Source organism: Corvus moneduloides, chromosome 3 (genome assembly GCF_009650955.1).
Source record: "Corvus moneduloides isolate bCorMon1 chromosome 3, bCorMon1.pri, whole genome shotgun sequence".
Classification (NCBI taxonomy): Eukaryota; Metazoa; Chordata; class Aves; order Passeriformes; family Corvidae; genus Corvus; species Corvus moneduloides.
Genome location: NC_045478.1, coordinates 83,375,518 through 83,389,097, shown reverse-complemented (window position 1 = coordinate 83,389,097; position 13,580 = coordinate 83,375,518). Strand labels below are relative to the sequence as shown.

The 13,580-nt window shown below is 35.1% G+C and overlaps 1 protein-coding gene across 1 annotated transcript in view; it reads left to right on the top strand.

Moving 5' to 3' along the window:
• The window catches only part of PACRG (parkin coregulated), a 230,931-nt gene that overhangs the window by 6,092 nt on the left and 211,259 nt on the right, over positions 1-13,580 (top strand). The window contains exons 3-4 of the mRNA XM_032102476.1: positions 2,917-2,958; positions 3,594-3,644. Of these exons, the coding sequence (XP_031958367.1) occupies positions 2,917-2,958; positions 3,594-3,644 (93 nt within the window). The remainder of the gene's footprint in view (positions 1-2,916; positions 2,959-3,593; positions 3,645-13,580) is intronic.

Below are 13,580 nucleotides of genomic sequence, written 5' to 3'. Positions count from 1 at the left end.
GAAAGCATCTTACCATACACCCTTCTCAGCACTAAGTCTCCAGTTTCCAAAGAAATGAACACATATGTACATATTCTTTCTTTTAACTTGGCATCTTCAATTTCATTTAAGAAAAATCTTGTACTCTGTGTAGGCTTCAGCCTTTGTCTTAGTCTTCTCCCTGCTAGTTGACTGGGAATGCTCTAGGATGCTACCTGAAGTGAGTTCAGTGAAGAGCCATCAAGGCAGGGTTCTGGTGCTCATGTTCCAGAAGGAGAGGCTATGGGGAACTGTATTTCAGCCTGGAAAAGGGAAAGCTACCAGGATATCTCATGGTAATAACTCCTAACAGACCTAGTGACCCAAGAGCTGTGAGAAAGCTGTCAGGAAGAAAAAAACAGTCTGTTCTCTCTAGTGATGGGAGGACAAGAGATGTGTGTTGAGATAAGGTGTTCATGGTTGAAGAGGTTTTTCACTATGAGGATAGTCAAGCAGTGCATCATGTTTCCCAGAGCTGTGCAGTCTTCTTGGAGATTTTTCAAGACCTAAATGGAACAAAGCCCTGAGCAACCTGTTTGAGATAACCATGCTTGGAGAAAGAGATTGAATTAGAGACTTCTTGGAGTAATTTTCAACTGGAATTTTCCCATGAATCTACTTCTTCCACATTATGGTTGTTTGTGGTCATTACGTGGCTTTGCTGCTGCTAAGGTCAGACAAATTAGTGATGACTAATTTACTTTCTATTTGGACAAGGGAAAAGGCATTTGAAGGTTTTTGCTTTAATAAATTTTATGCTTTTCTGAAGATGTGGAGGGGGTAATGAATACAACTCCCTTCTGACCCTCAGGAAAACTATATAAACACCATATTGTTCCAGTTATAATGGTGAACTACATCATAAACCTAAGGTTGGCTTTCTGAATACAGTTGCATAAGCCTGCATCAGTGCTTGGGTAGCAGCAACATATGCTTATTAGATGAGATCAGCTGCAGCTAATTCTTCTAATGTGGTCTGCTGCAAGTATGCAGGGAGTGCTGCTGCCAAGTATGCAATGAATGCTTCATAGAATTGGAGCAGCTGGCCATGTCTACAGCTATCAGCTTCTGGATACAGTCCTTTGTCTCACAGTCTCCTCCTGTCACTGCTAAAACTTAAATAACACTGGAAGCTTTAAGTGGGTGAGAGAGACAGGAGATGTAGCACAGTGGCATGTGCACTAGGAAAAGGAGTGGGGAAACAGAAAAGGAACTGAACGTGACTCCCTAAAGCAGGGACCTAGGTAATCACTAACATAGTATGATTTTTCCTAGGGCTGTGTTCCCAGACTTTACAGGCAGAGAGTGCTGGAGTCTGTACCATGGAAATGAAATTTTTCCTTCTTTTCATAACCGATACTTTGGGTAATGTATGTATGCTTAGTCTGTGTTTAAGTGGAATTACCTAGTGAGACTTTGAAGGGGTCAGAGGGGTTTTGTTTTTTTCATGAAGTTTTCTTAACCATTTTGAAGTGACAATTATTGCGAAGTAAAAAAAAAATGTAGCAAACAATACTATTGGTAAATTGATAAAATTTCTAGATAATGTCATAGAAAAACTGCTGTGAAAGACTGACTGGTTCTTCCTAGCAATAGTTGATTCTTTTGTATACTTGACATCCATATAAGTAGTTTGGCATATCTTTTCATTTTCATAGCATAGTTAAATAATTTTTGCCGGGAAATTTACTGCACTCTGATAACTTCCTTTCTTAGATAAAATACATGTCAGATAAGATGAAATTATAAATTCCTGTATGGGGTCACAATGTGTTTAAGGCTGAATTATGGAATCTTGTGTTTAATAGTTGCGCTCTGATTCTGTAGATACGTTACAAATATAATGTTTCTTATAGTTGCTAATTTTGGTGTCTGCTGAGTGAGGGGATGCCTGCAAATAAAGGAATTGCTCCTGAGAGCAATTTAATTCTAGTCAGACTTTCTGTGGAATTTCTGTTGGGCTTCTTGCCTGAAAAAAACAGGATTCTCATGTGATAAGAAAACCTGCCTTAATTATAATAGAATGGTAAACATATAATTTAGTTTTTCATACATTTGTGATGGTCTCTTTTAATGTAAGATTTTTCTTTTTAAAAAATTACTCTTCACCCATATTTCTGTAAGGGGTGATGTCACGACCTTGATAGCAAGAGTAAATACTGATTTGTTTTCAGTTTCATAATAGAAGTATGTCATTAGATTGACTAGGATCCAGACTAGCTTTGTTTGGTGGGGTTTGGTTGTTGGTTGGTTGGACTTTTTGTGTAATGAAAGACTTCTAAAAAAAGTGTATACTGCAGTAAGTACAAAAATTCTGCAGAATGCGACAAAGTTAGAACATAAAATACATCATAGTATATCAGTGCAATGAAAACTCTTGAAGCAAGCATGGCATGCTGCTAACTTCCTGTATAACAACCAGTTGGAGGAAGAATACATGTTTAAAGTTATGTTTGATCCCTATTTCATTGATCATAAGCATATTAATGAGAATGTTTTTTGTGGCTGGTAGGCAATACATAGTATTCTGCACAAAAACTGACAAAAATCCAGATCAAAGGGTGCAGTGTTTTCTTGCCTGTCTTATGTGCTTAAGACATCCACTGATTTTGCCATTATCACATGAGCATTTTTAATATTTTTTGTCTCGCTCTGCATCTCATTATAATATGAAACAACTGCTTCTGCTTATGTTGTTTGGACTTACTAAATGTTCTTGAAAATATCTGTAGGTATTAGGTCTTCTAACTTTAGCAGGTCTTTCTTTCTTTCAGTAATTGTTCAGATAGGATTTCTCTTCTGTTATTTCCGTGTAAGATTTTTCTTAATGACAGCCATATTATTAAGCCCATGATTTATGGAATGAAATATTCTTTCCTGAATTTTTTTTTATTTAAGGAAGTGAATGAGGAAAGCCCCATGGAAGGAGAATTTCTGCAAGTGAGTGAGTGTGCAAGGGCTTGTGGGCAAGGAACATCCTGGCTAAAGAGCTAGGTTGCAAGGATCTGTGCAAGACGGGGATTATGCAAGATCATGCATGTGGTGCATGCCCCTACGCAAGCTCCCACTCCCATATGCTCCACTGAGTGTGGCCACCACAGACCGCTTTTTATAACAATATTTAAGACGTGTTCTAAAAAATCTGAAACCTTTGGATTTAGTTTTCTTTCCCTATGAGCCTTGGTGCATAGAATTAGGGGACATCTTTTATGATCTAAGTTTTCTGTTTCAAGGCTAGTAATTGTACCCTTACTAGAAAAGACTGGTGGTCTACATTTAAATCTTTAGAAAAAAAGATTATGCCCTGACTTATTTTACTGTCCTATTGATGATGTTTTAATGTGACATTAGTGTTTTGTATTGGATATCTTCTCAGTAAAACAATTTGGCAAAGGTGCATGCATACTTTTACTGACATTGTAGTTAGAATTTGATAAATCTTTTTTAGTTTTTCACAGAAGTTGAAAACTTACATTCTTAACTTCCCTAAGCAGGTCTATTGATCTCTCTTTTTCTGCACTCTTATCTGCTGTTTGTGCTCACTTTTTCTCTGACTTTATTTACTTCTCCTCCAGATGGTGTCTTTTTCTGAATCAGTGGATTTCCCTTGCAGTGATGTTCATCAGGTGGGTGTCTGGGGGGAGGGCAGTTCCACAAGGCAAAAAAACTTTTAGAGAATGTGAAGCTTATACCCAGACCTTATTAGAATACCCTATATAATAATTTTTACTGTAAAAAAAATCTCAAAGGAATGAGCTTATTATAATTTTAAATTGCAGTTTTGTAAGGCATGACTGGGAAATATTTTTTGCAGGAAGTATATGTGTATTAGCTGGGGTATTTTTTTACTTTTTATACATTGTTTTGCTAGCTATCTCATGCCCTTTTAATTTGTGTGACCTTCATTTAATTCCTCAGGTTTTATATTAATAGTTAAAGGTCACAGGAAAAATTACTACAACTTGATTTTATCTCCTGTGTAATGCAGTCTGTGAAATTCAGAAGTCATTTCTGTGTATGATGTGTAACTTCTGGTTGAGCTAGGAGATACGTTGGGTTTTTTAGAAAATAATGCAACCCAAAGGTAATGGTGGTGTCAGAGTCTGTTTTATCTCTAAATTATGCCAATGCTTAACCAATGCAATGCTGTTAGAAATTTGCAGTCCGTCCCTATATGAAATTATTACAAATTAGTCAAATTTCACTGTGCAAATATTTTAGAATGAGACAACTACTTACAGAGGGATACAATCTTTAAAAAGCCACAAAAATAAAGTTTTAGCATGCTTCTGCCTTCTGCTTAAAATCTGTTTAAGTCATGACTATTTTATGAGCTTCTAGTATGCCTTTGGGCATGTTCAAGATGTATTACATTATTATTATGCAAGACAACAATCAAGTTTTAATATTTTATTTGATAGCTTCTGAAGGCTTTCGGTCATCCAAGTGTTCATCTAGTATGAAGAATTCAGACAGTGCACTAAAATTGTGTAACATCCATCACTTTAATTTTAAAAAGTAAAATAAGTTCCAATGCATCAATAGGAAATCAATGAGTTATGCATTTAAGATCGCAGGTGATTTCACAAACTCTTCTGTCTGTTGTTATCTGACGAAGGAATCTTTGTAACAGAAATGTTAACTGAGTGCCAGCCATTGACAGTACTGTGCCTGTCAATAGGATACAATGTTCAGACCTTTGCATGTAAATTCTATTGAAGAAATTACTGGGTTTTAACACATTTGTTTTTGTTTGGATTGTCATTTTTTCTTTTCCCTGACATCAGATAGGATTGAAATATTTTTCAGCTTAAGTGAGAAAACAAATGACCCTTTACTAGCAATAGAACAATTCTTCCTCTGTTGTACAGTGTTCCATTAGACTGTAATAACAAAGTGTGTATTGGGTGAAAATATTAAAATACATTTGCAGAGGTAATTAAAAATTGCCATTACCCAATCAGTTGACTCTATATTTTTTTTCCCCCATTTGATATTCATTTAATTGTTCTTTATTGGGTCATCGTTTGGTAGGATTTAGGTGATTATTCTCCTTATTTTATCCTATTAATTCTTTTGCTTCTGGCAAGTGGGACACTTTGAGCTCTTGTTCTTTTATAACATTAAATATTCTTCAGTTTTATTAGTTTTAAGTTAATGTATTTTAAGATTTATTAAAAAAAACTTACCTAAGGGTGTTTGGCACAAATGTTTAGCCTACGACAAGGCTATGAATTTCCGAGCAAAATGTTTGTTCTGATTGCCGAAACAGTTCCTCTGAGAGCTCCTTTAGCTGAAATATGCATGTGACCTTTTCTGCTTGAAGTCGTGGTTTAGAGTTCATACTTAGGCTGAGTGCAAATCAGTTGACTCCTAACTGAATGCTCTTCCCAGTGGGCTGGAGGTAGACTCCCTTGTGTTAGAAGTTCTTTTGAACTGTGTTCTTAACACAGAAATTAACAAAACCATCACCTCTTGAGCTTGTATTCTAACTCCTAAGTAAATATGCAAAAGAACACAATGTTATTTTAGGGGACCTTCCTGAAAGAAGGTTTTAGTCTTCAGAAAATAATTTCATGGTCTGCATTTTCAGTATTCTGATATATCAATTTATAGTCTTGGTTCAAGTGTCTGAACTCCAAAGAGGAATGGAATTTCACATACATCCCTGTATTCAGCGTTCTGTAGGTATTCAGCATATCTTCCAGCACTTAAACTTCCTGAAGTATCTCATTTTCTTCACCAATATTGAAGGAACCTGGGTTCAAAGCCTAATTTAGGCTCTTTGAATTTACCCTGACGTTGGGGGCTGGTGTTCGAACCAGTCTTGGGTTTGTACCATGGATAACTCAATGGACCAAAAGCTTTTCATTAGGCATTATAGAAAATGCTGTCATGTAAATTTTGGTTATTACCCACTGCGAGTTTAAAAAAAATTCCACTTAGTGTAATACGCTCATTATATGAGGGGATTCTGTAATTCTGTGTGGTATCTAGTACTGTTTCATTTAGCCTATATTTTTGGTTTCTTTATATTTTCTTTTTCAAGTTTGTTTCCCTGTTTTCTTGATCCCTTTCTAGTTGACAGCTTTAGATGTTTATTAACTTTACTTCAGGGTCCCATAGACCCACTGTAAGAGACAGAGTCGTTCACAAGATAACCATTAAGGAGCCATTGCAGTGTCTTGTTTTCTTGCAAGTAAGAAACTGATCAAAATTATCATTTCAGATCATGTTTTTTAAAGAAAGGAAATAAGGTGTGTGTTTAAGGGAGATCTTCATAAATATTGTCATGGTTCTTGTGTTTTCAAAAGGACTCTCTAGGGACATGTAAAATTTGCAGCCTAACCACAGAAGATTATGTTATTATATGAAAAAAACCACAAAGTGAAAATAAGATACTTCACTAGGTGCCAATTATTCAAACTAACAAAGCCTGATATCCTGCAGAGTTCGGGGTTTTTTTTTCTGGTTGATTAGTATAAAAATCAAGCTTTTAATTTTGCTTTTTAATAAAATATTTGATGTCTAGTAACATGACAAACAAGCCTATTGTTTGGAGCACCCTCTCTGTTCTCCATTATTTCCAAAAACACAAGGGTAGCTGTTTATGCTTGAAACTGCCTTTTCTTCAAATTCAGTTGAAAATGACCAACAGATGCACATCTTTAGGAGTAAAGGCAGGCAAGGGTACACACAGCATGGATGTATAAGCCTGGTTTCCTTATGAAGGTGTTTTAGAAAGGGTACCCATATGCATATACCCCCAAAAAAAAAGTGGAATTACAAAGGAAGTAAATAAAATGGAGCTATAGCAGTATCACAAATTAATCAGGCATTCAAGAAAAAGATTGAGTTCCTTTCAATCAGAAGCCATTGCTTGAAGATGAACACTGAATAACTGATTTACATAGTAATTTCATTGTGGAAATGAATAGTCTCTCTCAGAGCCTCGACTTCAATGCTGGAACTACAGGAGCATTAGTGTCTTTGGTGCTTCTCCAGTGAAGTGACTGGTATCAGCAAAGTTGATGACAGAGGGCATCAGCAGCACAGTAGAGAACTTCTTGTAGAATCAGAATATCTGAAGCAGATCTTTTTGAACTTCATTAAAAAGTAGAAGTTATTTCCATATAGTGACAGAGGAGAAACCTCTGATTTCCTCACTGGCTCCCATGTTTAGCCTATTGGTGTTACTTGATGTGACTAAAGGTTCAAGAATCTGTCACTAAGTATTGCAGTTAACCAGGAAGTATATTGTGTTTATTAGGTCCTATTGCTGTACCTCCTGATTTTAATGTTCTAGAAACATGAATTTAGTGAAAAGGGTATGACATTTAAGAAACATTTCTCAAACTTTACTAAATGTTTTCTGATACACAATAAAACACTGAAAGGTAGTAATCATGGTAACCCTTCTAATTTGCAAAGATTCCAGCTGCAAAGTTATCAGTAAGTCTAAGCATTACAATGCTTATGTATCGAAAATTTTATTATATAAAAAATTTGCGTAGTATTACTGAAAAAAGGCCTTGAGACAATAAGTTCTTATAAATAAAATAGAATTAAGTGGTAGATAAAAGGCAGATAGAGGGAACTATTGCTTTGTATAAGCCAAATATCTGTGTTCACATGTGAGAAAAAGACCAAAATAATTTTATCAATGCTCATTACTATAAAATATGGTTTTGTAGTTTATGTTTATTATGAGTAAACATGCGAGATTAACATGGGTTTGCTACTTATGTAAGTGAAGGACAATTAATGGAAATACCACTTAATCTCCTAGATCTTATTCACCATTTGTATTTTGGGAAGGGTAATAAAAGGAATTCTTCCAAGAATAGACATTTTATGGAAAATTACCATTAGCTAACTTTGTTTTAGAAATAAAATGGCAGGAATTACCCAGGTAAGATGCTATCATGGGATAATAAATTCTTAACATATTGATAAAGATACATTTTACATTTTTTTAAAAAACCCATTTATTTAGCAATCTGTGAGTTCAGTTAATTATCTGGTACTTAAGTATTGGATACTTTATTTTCTCAGAGTATATAATTATTTTTGTTTAGTGTTCTAAATAGATTGACAACCTACATTAAAATACTGCTTTTTAATTACTAGATATGATTTCTGTAACTACCAAAAATTGAAAAGAAACTGATAGCTGAGAACTTTCACTGTTAAGAGTATAGAGGATGGAACAAGTATCTATATATATATATATATATAAATTTTTTTGCTATAAGCCCTGTGTGTATACTGGGTTTTTTTCTCAAAACAGTATGATTTACTGTACACATGCTCCAAACAAAATTCAGCTATCAAAATACAGCTATTCAACCTGAAAAATCATGCTTTTGCTAAAGACTTGAGTAGGCGAAGTTTTGATATTTTCAGAATTTGTATACAAAAACCATAATGGAATGTAAAAAAGACAAAAATCTTCCCATTTTCACTTCACTAGTGATGGGGTTTTTCAATATTTAAATAATCCTGCTAAGCAGACCTTCTATTTAGTTATCTAAATCTATAATGTATACGCTTCTCCTTTGAATGCCAGATTTTTGAAGTATAACATAAAAATCTTGAGAAGGAATTTTTTGAGTCGGTCATGTCATCCTTAGCTACAGTTTTTTGCATTACGGATTGAAAGTGAACATGTAGATCATAACACTGATGTACAACTGGAAAACAGGTAAACAAAGATGGTGGTAGTGTGTGTGTATGGATGGCTAATGGCGCTGTTTGTGGAGTGGTGCTCAGTGAAGAAGAGGGAGGGCCTGAGTGATTTAGGTTTGGCCATCTCTTCAGTCTTGCATTGAGAGCATACTGGTCTTCCTCATAAAGTGTTCCTTTCTAGCACAGCCACAAGTAAGACATACATGTACCTCATCCGCAGTTTTTGGCCCTCAGTGTCTTTTGTCTTTTTTACACTATACCACACCTTTCTTTCATTCATTCCAGGCATTTTTTTAACAATGCATTGGGTTTTTTTCACAAGTCCGTCTGTGTTTGCAGGAATGAAATAAGATAAGGAATCTGATAGCTTCTGTTGCCACTGAAGCAGTGTTGTTGTCTGAAGACCTCTCATAAAGTTTTGTTTTAAATAAAACAAGAGGTAGAACCAGTCCTTGTAGCATTACACAAATAAAAGCTTTCAGGGCTGGAAGGAAACCACCCATCACAATTGTCTTGAAATCTGACCGATAGGAGTTGACCTATCCAGTTCAGGGTGACTGACTCATTTCTGCCTGTCTCCCAGGCAAGTCAGCAGCACATGGTGATCTTCAGTGTCAAACACTGCTGATAGGTTTAATGAAGTAAGCGTGGATATCTTCCTCTGAGCTGTGCCAGAGAGGAAATTGTTCACAAGCAAGACTAATGCACTCTGAAAGCTGTTACCAAGTTTAAAAGCCTGACTGCCCTGATTTAGGTTCTTGGCAGAGAAGTCAAATTCTGTAGAAGAGTATGTTGTTTGGTTGGGTTTTTTTAATTATTTATTTGATCATTTTTCCCAAAAATAAAAAGCTGGGCAAAACATTTGGACTGAGAACATTTTTTCAGCCTGAGCATTTACACTTCATTTTTCATGTTAGTTTAAAAACTGTGATTTATATTCAGATTACATTGGGATGCTCAGGACTCTGTCCAGCTGGGTTTTGGTTGTCTTCAAGGATGGACATTCTACATCATCTTTGGATAAGCTGTTCCAATGACTACCTTCATTGTGAAAAAGATTTTACTACAGTCAAATCAGAATTCCCTTTATTGCAATTTGTGACCATTACATCTTTGTTTTTTTGTTGTTCATCACTGCAAAGAGCTTGACTCATATCTACTGTGCTCTCATGCTTATAGCTAAAGCCAACAATGAGATTCCTCTTCAGATTCCTCTTAAGGCTGAAAAGTTTCTCTCACCCTCTCCTTATATGTCATGTGCTCTAGCCTTCTCTTCATACTGGTGGCCTTCACCAGCCTTGTTTCAGTATATCCATGTCTTTCTTGTACTGGGTAGTCTGAATTGTGACCTTATTCTCAAATACAGTTTCACAAACATCAGGTAAAGGAGAATGCTGAATTCCCTCAACACTCTTGATGTACACCAGAATGTAGTTACCTTATCTTTGCCACAAGGGTATACAAATGTTCCACTTGTTGTTCACAGAGATCCCCCAAGATCTTTCCTTCAAAGCTGCATTGTAGCCAGTTAGTGCCTGGCTTGAATTGTTCCGGTGCAGAACTTTGCATTTACTGTTGCTGAACTCTATGAAATTCCTGTCAACTCATTTTGCCAGCTTGTCAAGACATTTCTGTATGCCTTCCTCGAAATTTGATGTAGACTGCTGAGTGGCATTAGATACCACACATCACATTTATGAATGGCTCCATCTCATTAAGATCATGGGTCATGGATGAACTCATTTCTACCTCAACTCAGTACTCCTTGAGAGTGACAATCAAGTGACATAAATCTTTTACACTCCATAATTTTAAAATTTAATTCTCCACCATTTCTTGAAGGGATTAATACTCTTATCCCAGCATAAATCTGATTTTTTTTAATAACTGTTATTGCTCTGTAATCAGTGTATTTTATATGTATCATTCTCTCTGATAGCCTGCAGACCTTTCTATATTTACTATATAAAATTTGAGTTAAAAAAGTATATAATTACATTTTCATGATGCAAGAAGGAACAGCAATGTAATTCATATTAACAGGGCCAGATGATTTACTATTCATTTCTAGATTGTGTAGATTTCTGGTTATGTAATGCAAGTAAAATTTTAGCATCCTAATGGCACTAATAAATACTACAGTGCAGTATTTTAAGTGCTTTCTGAGTTTTGTACTATTTGAATATTAGCTATTTTTCAATTACAACTCCAGGACTAAGTTGGAAGAAGTTTGTTAGTGACTAGGTTTTCTATGTGGAGAAATACATACAGCTAGCTTCTACATAGCTATATTGTTGTAATTATTTTTGATGGTGATTATAACAAATGCGGGCTGAATATATAATTGCATTGGTAGGTTAGAGCAAAGCTAGATGTATAAATTAACCAACAGCATTGGAAGATGCAGTTTTTACACATTAACCAGACCTGCTTTATTAAACTCCATGGAAGGAAAATAATGCTAGGAAGTTAATTCTTCTTAATGAAAGCAAGTTTTATATATATAACCTTTGAAGCTTCATGTAGTATTGTGTATCTTGGCTTCTCTTTATTTTCTTTTGGAAGTCAGCCTTTTGGGTTTGGTCATCTTTTTGAAATTTATTTCATTCATATTTTATAAAATTTGTCAGGGACATAAGTAGAGAAAACATGTTGAGAAGGTTCATAACCAGTATTTATTCTGTAACTACCCTGAGTGAAGATTTATTTACTTTCTTTACTTTCTTCTGTCTTAACAGTCTGACTTTTTGTTAAAGTCTTGTTCTAATAATCTCTTTTGATGAAGTCTAAAGGGTAATGTAAAGTATCCAGTCTTCTGCATAGCACTTAGCCACAGTGTAATCATATTAGCACTCTTTCATTGCCATTTCAGTGGTATAGTAGGATGGTGATGGTGTACAGTTTTAAAAATGAACCTCTCTGTATTCTGTAGTGTAGTTGGCAGACAGTCCTGCAGTGTGAGTAGAAATTTGGCTTGCTTGTGACCAAAAGGACGGCAGTTACAAGTGATCAGAGGTATAACTGAGCAACAAATTACAGCGAATGTGAATTAAACAAAGCATCCTTAAGGCTACATGGCAGAAGTCGTGCTACTAATTTTTCGAGTTATTACCTCATAATGACTGGCATCCTGAAGATGGTTTTTTCTGTTACAAAATTTTTGCAGAGTGAGTTAGTTCTATGAAATACTAAACAACATTTTTCACAATGTGTGATTCATACCGAGAACTTTCTCTGGTAATCAGATCACATTGCCCAACATAAATGGGTATGTGGTTGAATCAGGCAGAATTTAGAAGAAAATATTTTAATATTTTAATTTAATTTCAACCAATATTTATGAAAAGAAAGAAATCGCCAAGCAACTTCCCTGCATGTGTTTAGTGTATCACATCTTACAGGCTTCAGGAGTTGTGTGGTTGTCATAAATTATTCAGTAAAGGGAAAGGCCAGTGGTGAATAATTTTCAGTTTTATCGTATCTCCAAAACACTAGTTTTTATTAAAAAAATGTATTGTTATGTTCAAATTTGTAGTGGAATTTGAAACTTATCTTCCAGGCAGTAAAACATTAATGATTAAAAACTATAGTTTGCAGTTTCTATGATAAAATACCATTGCATTTAACCAGATACATAGCATGGGATCCATCGGACTGTTCTATACGTTAATTTATCAGAATTATCTCTAAAAACCTGAAAATATTTAAGGAAAATCAAAGGTTTCAAGCATTTTAGATTAACTGAAGTTAAGTATTTTACTTGTTCTTGAAATTCGTCGTACTTTACCAACATATTTATCTAGGCAACTGGAAAGGATTCCATTTGATATAAAAATGAAAATAAGTTTTTCTGGTTTGTTCAGTTTTTAGCTTGTCTGTTAATAATAATTCTATATTGTCAGTTGTAATGATGGCTTGTGTGGTAGCTCAAAACCAAATAGAGCCACCAACCTAACTCAGCAAACAGTAATCATATATAAACAACTTTCTCTCAGTGTTGTGGTTAAGGTAAAATGTAAATAAGGGTGAACAATATTCTATGACAAAATGTTAGGATGTCAGCCTCTCTCTCTGTGTTCTCCAAATGTTGTCAAGGAATGAGGTTTTTTCTGCAAATCATAAAAATGGTTTGGTTTTGTTGGTTTTTTTTTTTAATCAGCATGTCAAATAAAAATGTCTACTTTTCATCAGAATGTATAATTTAATTATACTCAATGTAGCCTATGCATAAGTAATGTATTTACTATAATGCTCTTATAGTAACATTTGCTTGATTACTGACTGTGTTTTTACAGAATTAAAGTGGTGGGTGTAGAGCATCATCAAAGTTTACTCTTGTTAGGCTTTTCCTAACAAGTATTTTATGAAAAAAGAAAGTAAGAAAGTACATAGAACCTCATATTTTCCTGTACTTTGTTAATTAATTAAGTTCATTATTTAATTAAATTCATTAATTTAGTTATTATTATTTTATGCAAAGGTATTTATATTTCTCAGAATGCTTTTAGTGTTAATTTCTAAGATCACTTTATTTGTATTGAGCTACGGATATCATAGAATCATAAAGGCTGGAAAAGACCTCCAAGATTATTGAGTCCAGCCTTTTTACCAATCTCCACCATGTCACCTCAACCACGGCACTAAGTGCCCCATTCAGTTGTTTCTTCAACACTTCCAGAGATGGTGACTCCACCACCTCCCTGTGCAGCCATTCCAATGTCTGATCATCTCTTCAGTGAAGAAATTCTTCTTGATGTCCAAACTTAACTTCCCCTAGCACAGCTTGAGGCTATGTCCTCTCATGTCACTGTCTGGCTGGGAGAAGAGGCCAACCCCCTCCTGGCTACACCCTCCTTTCAGGTGCTTGTAGAGAG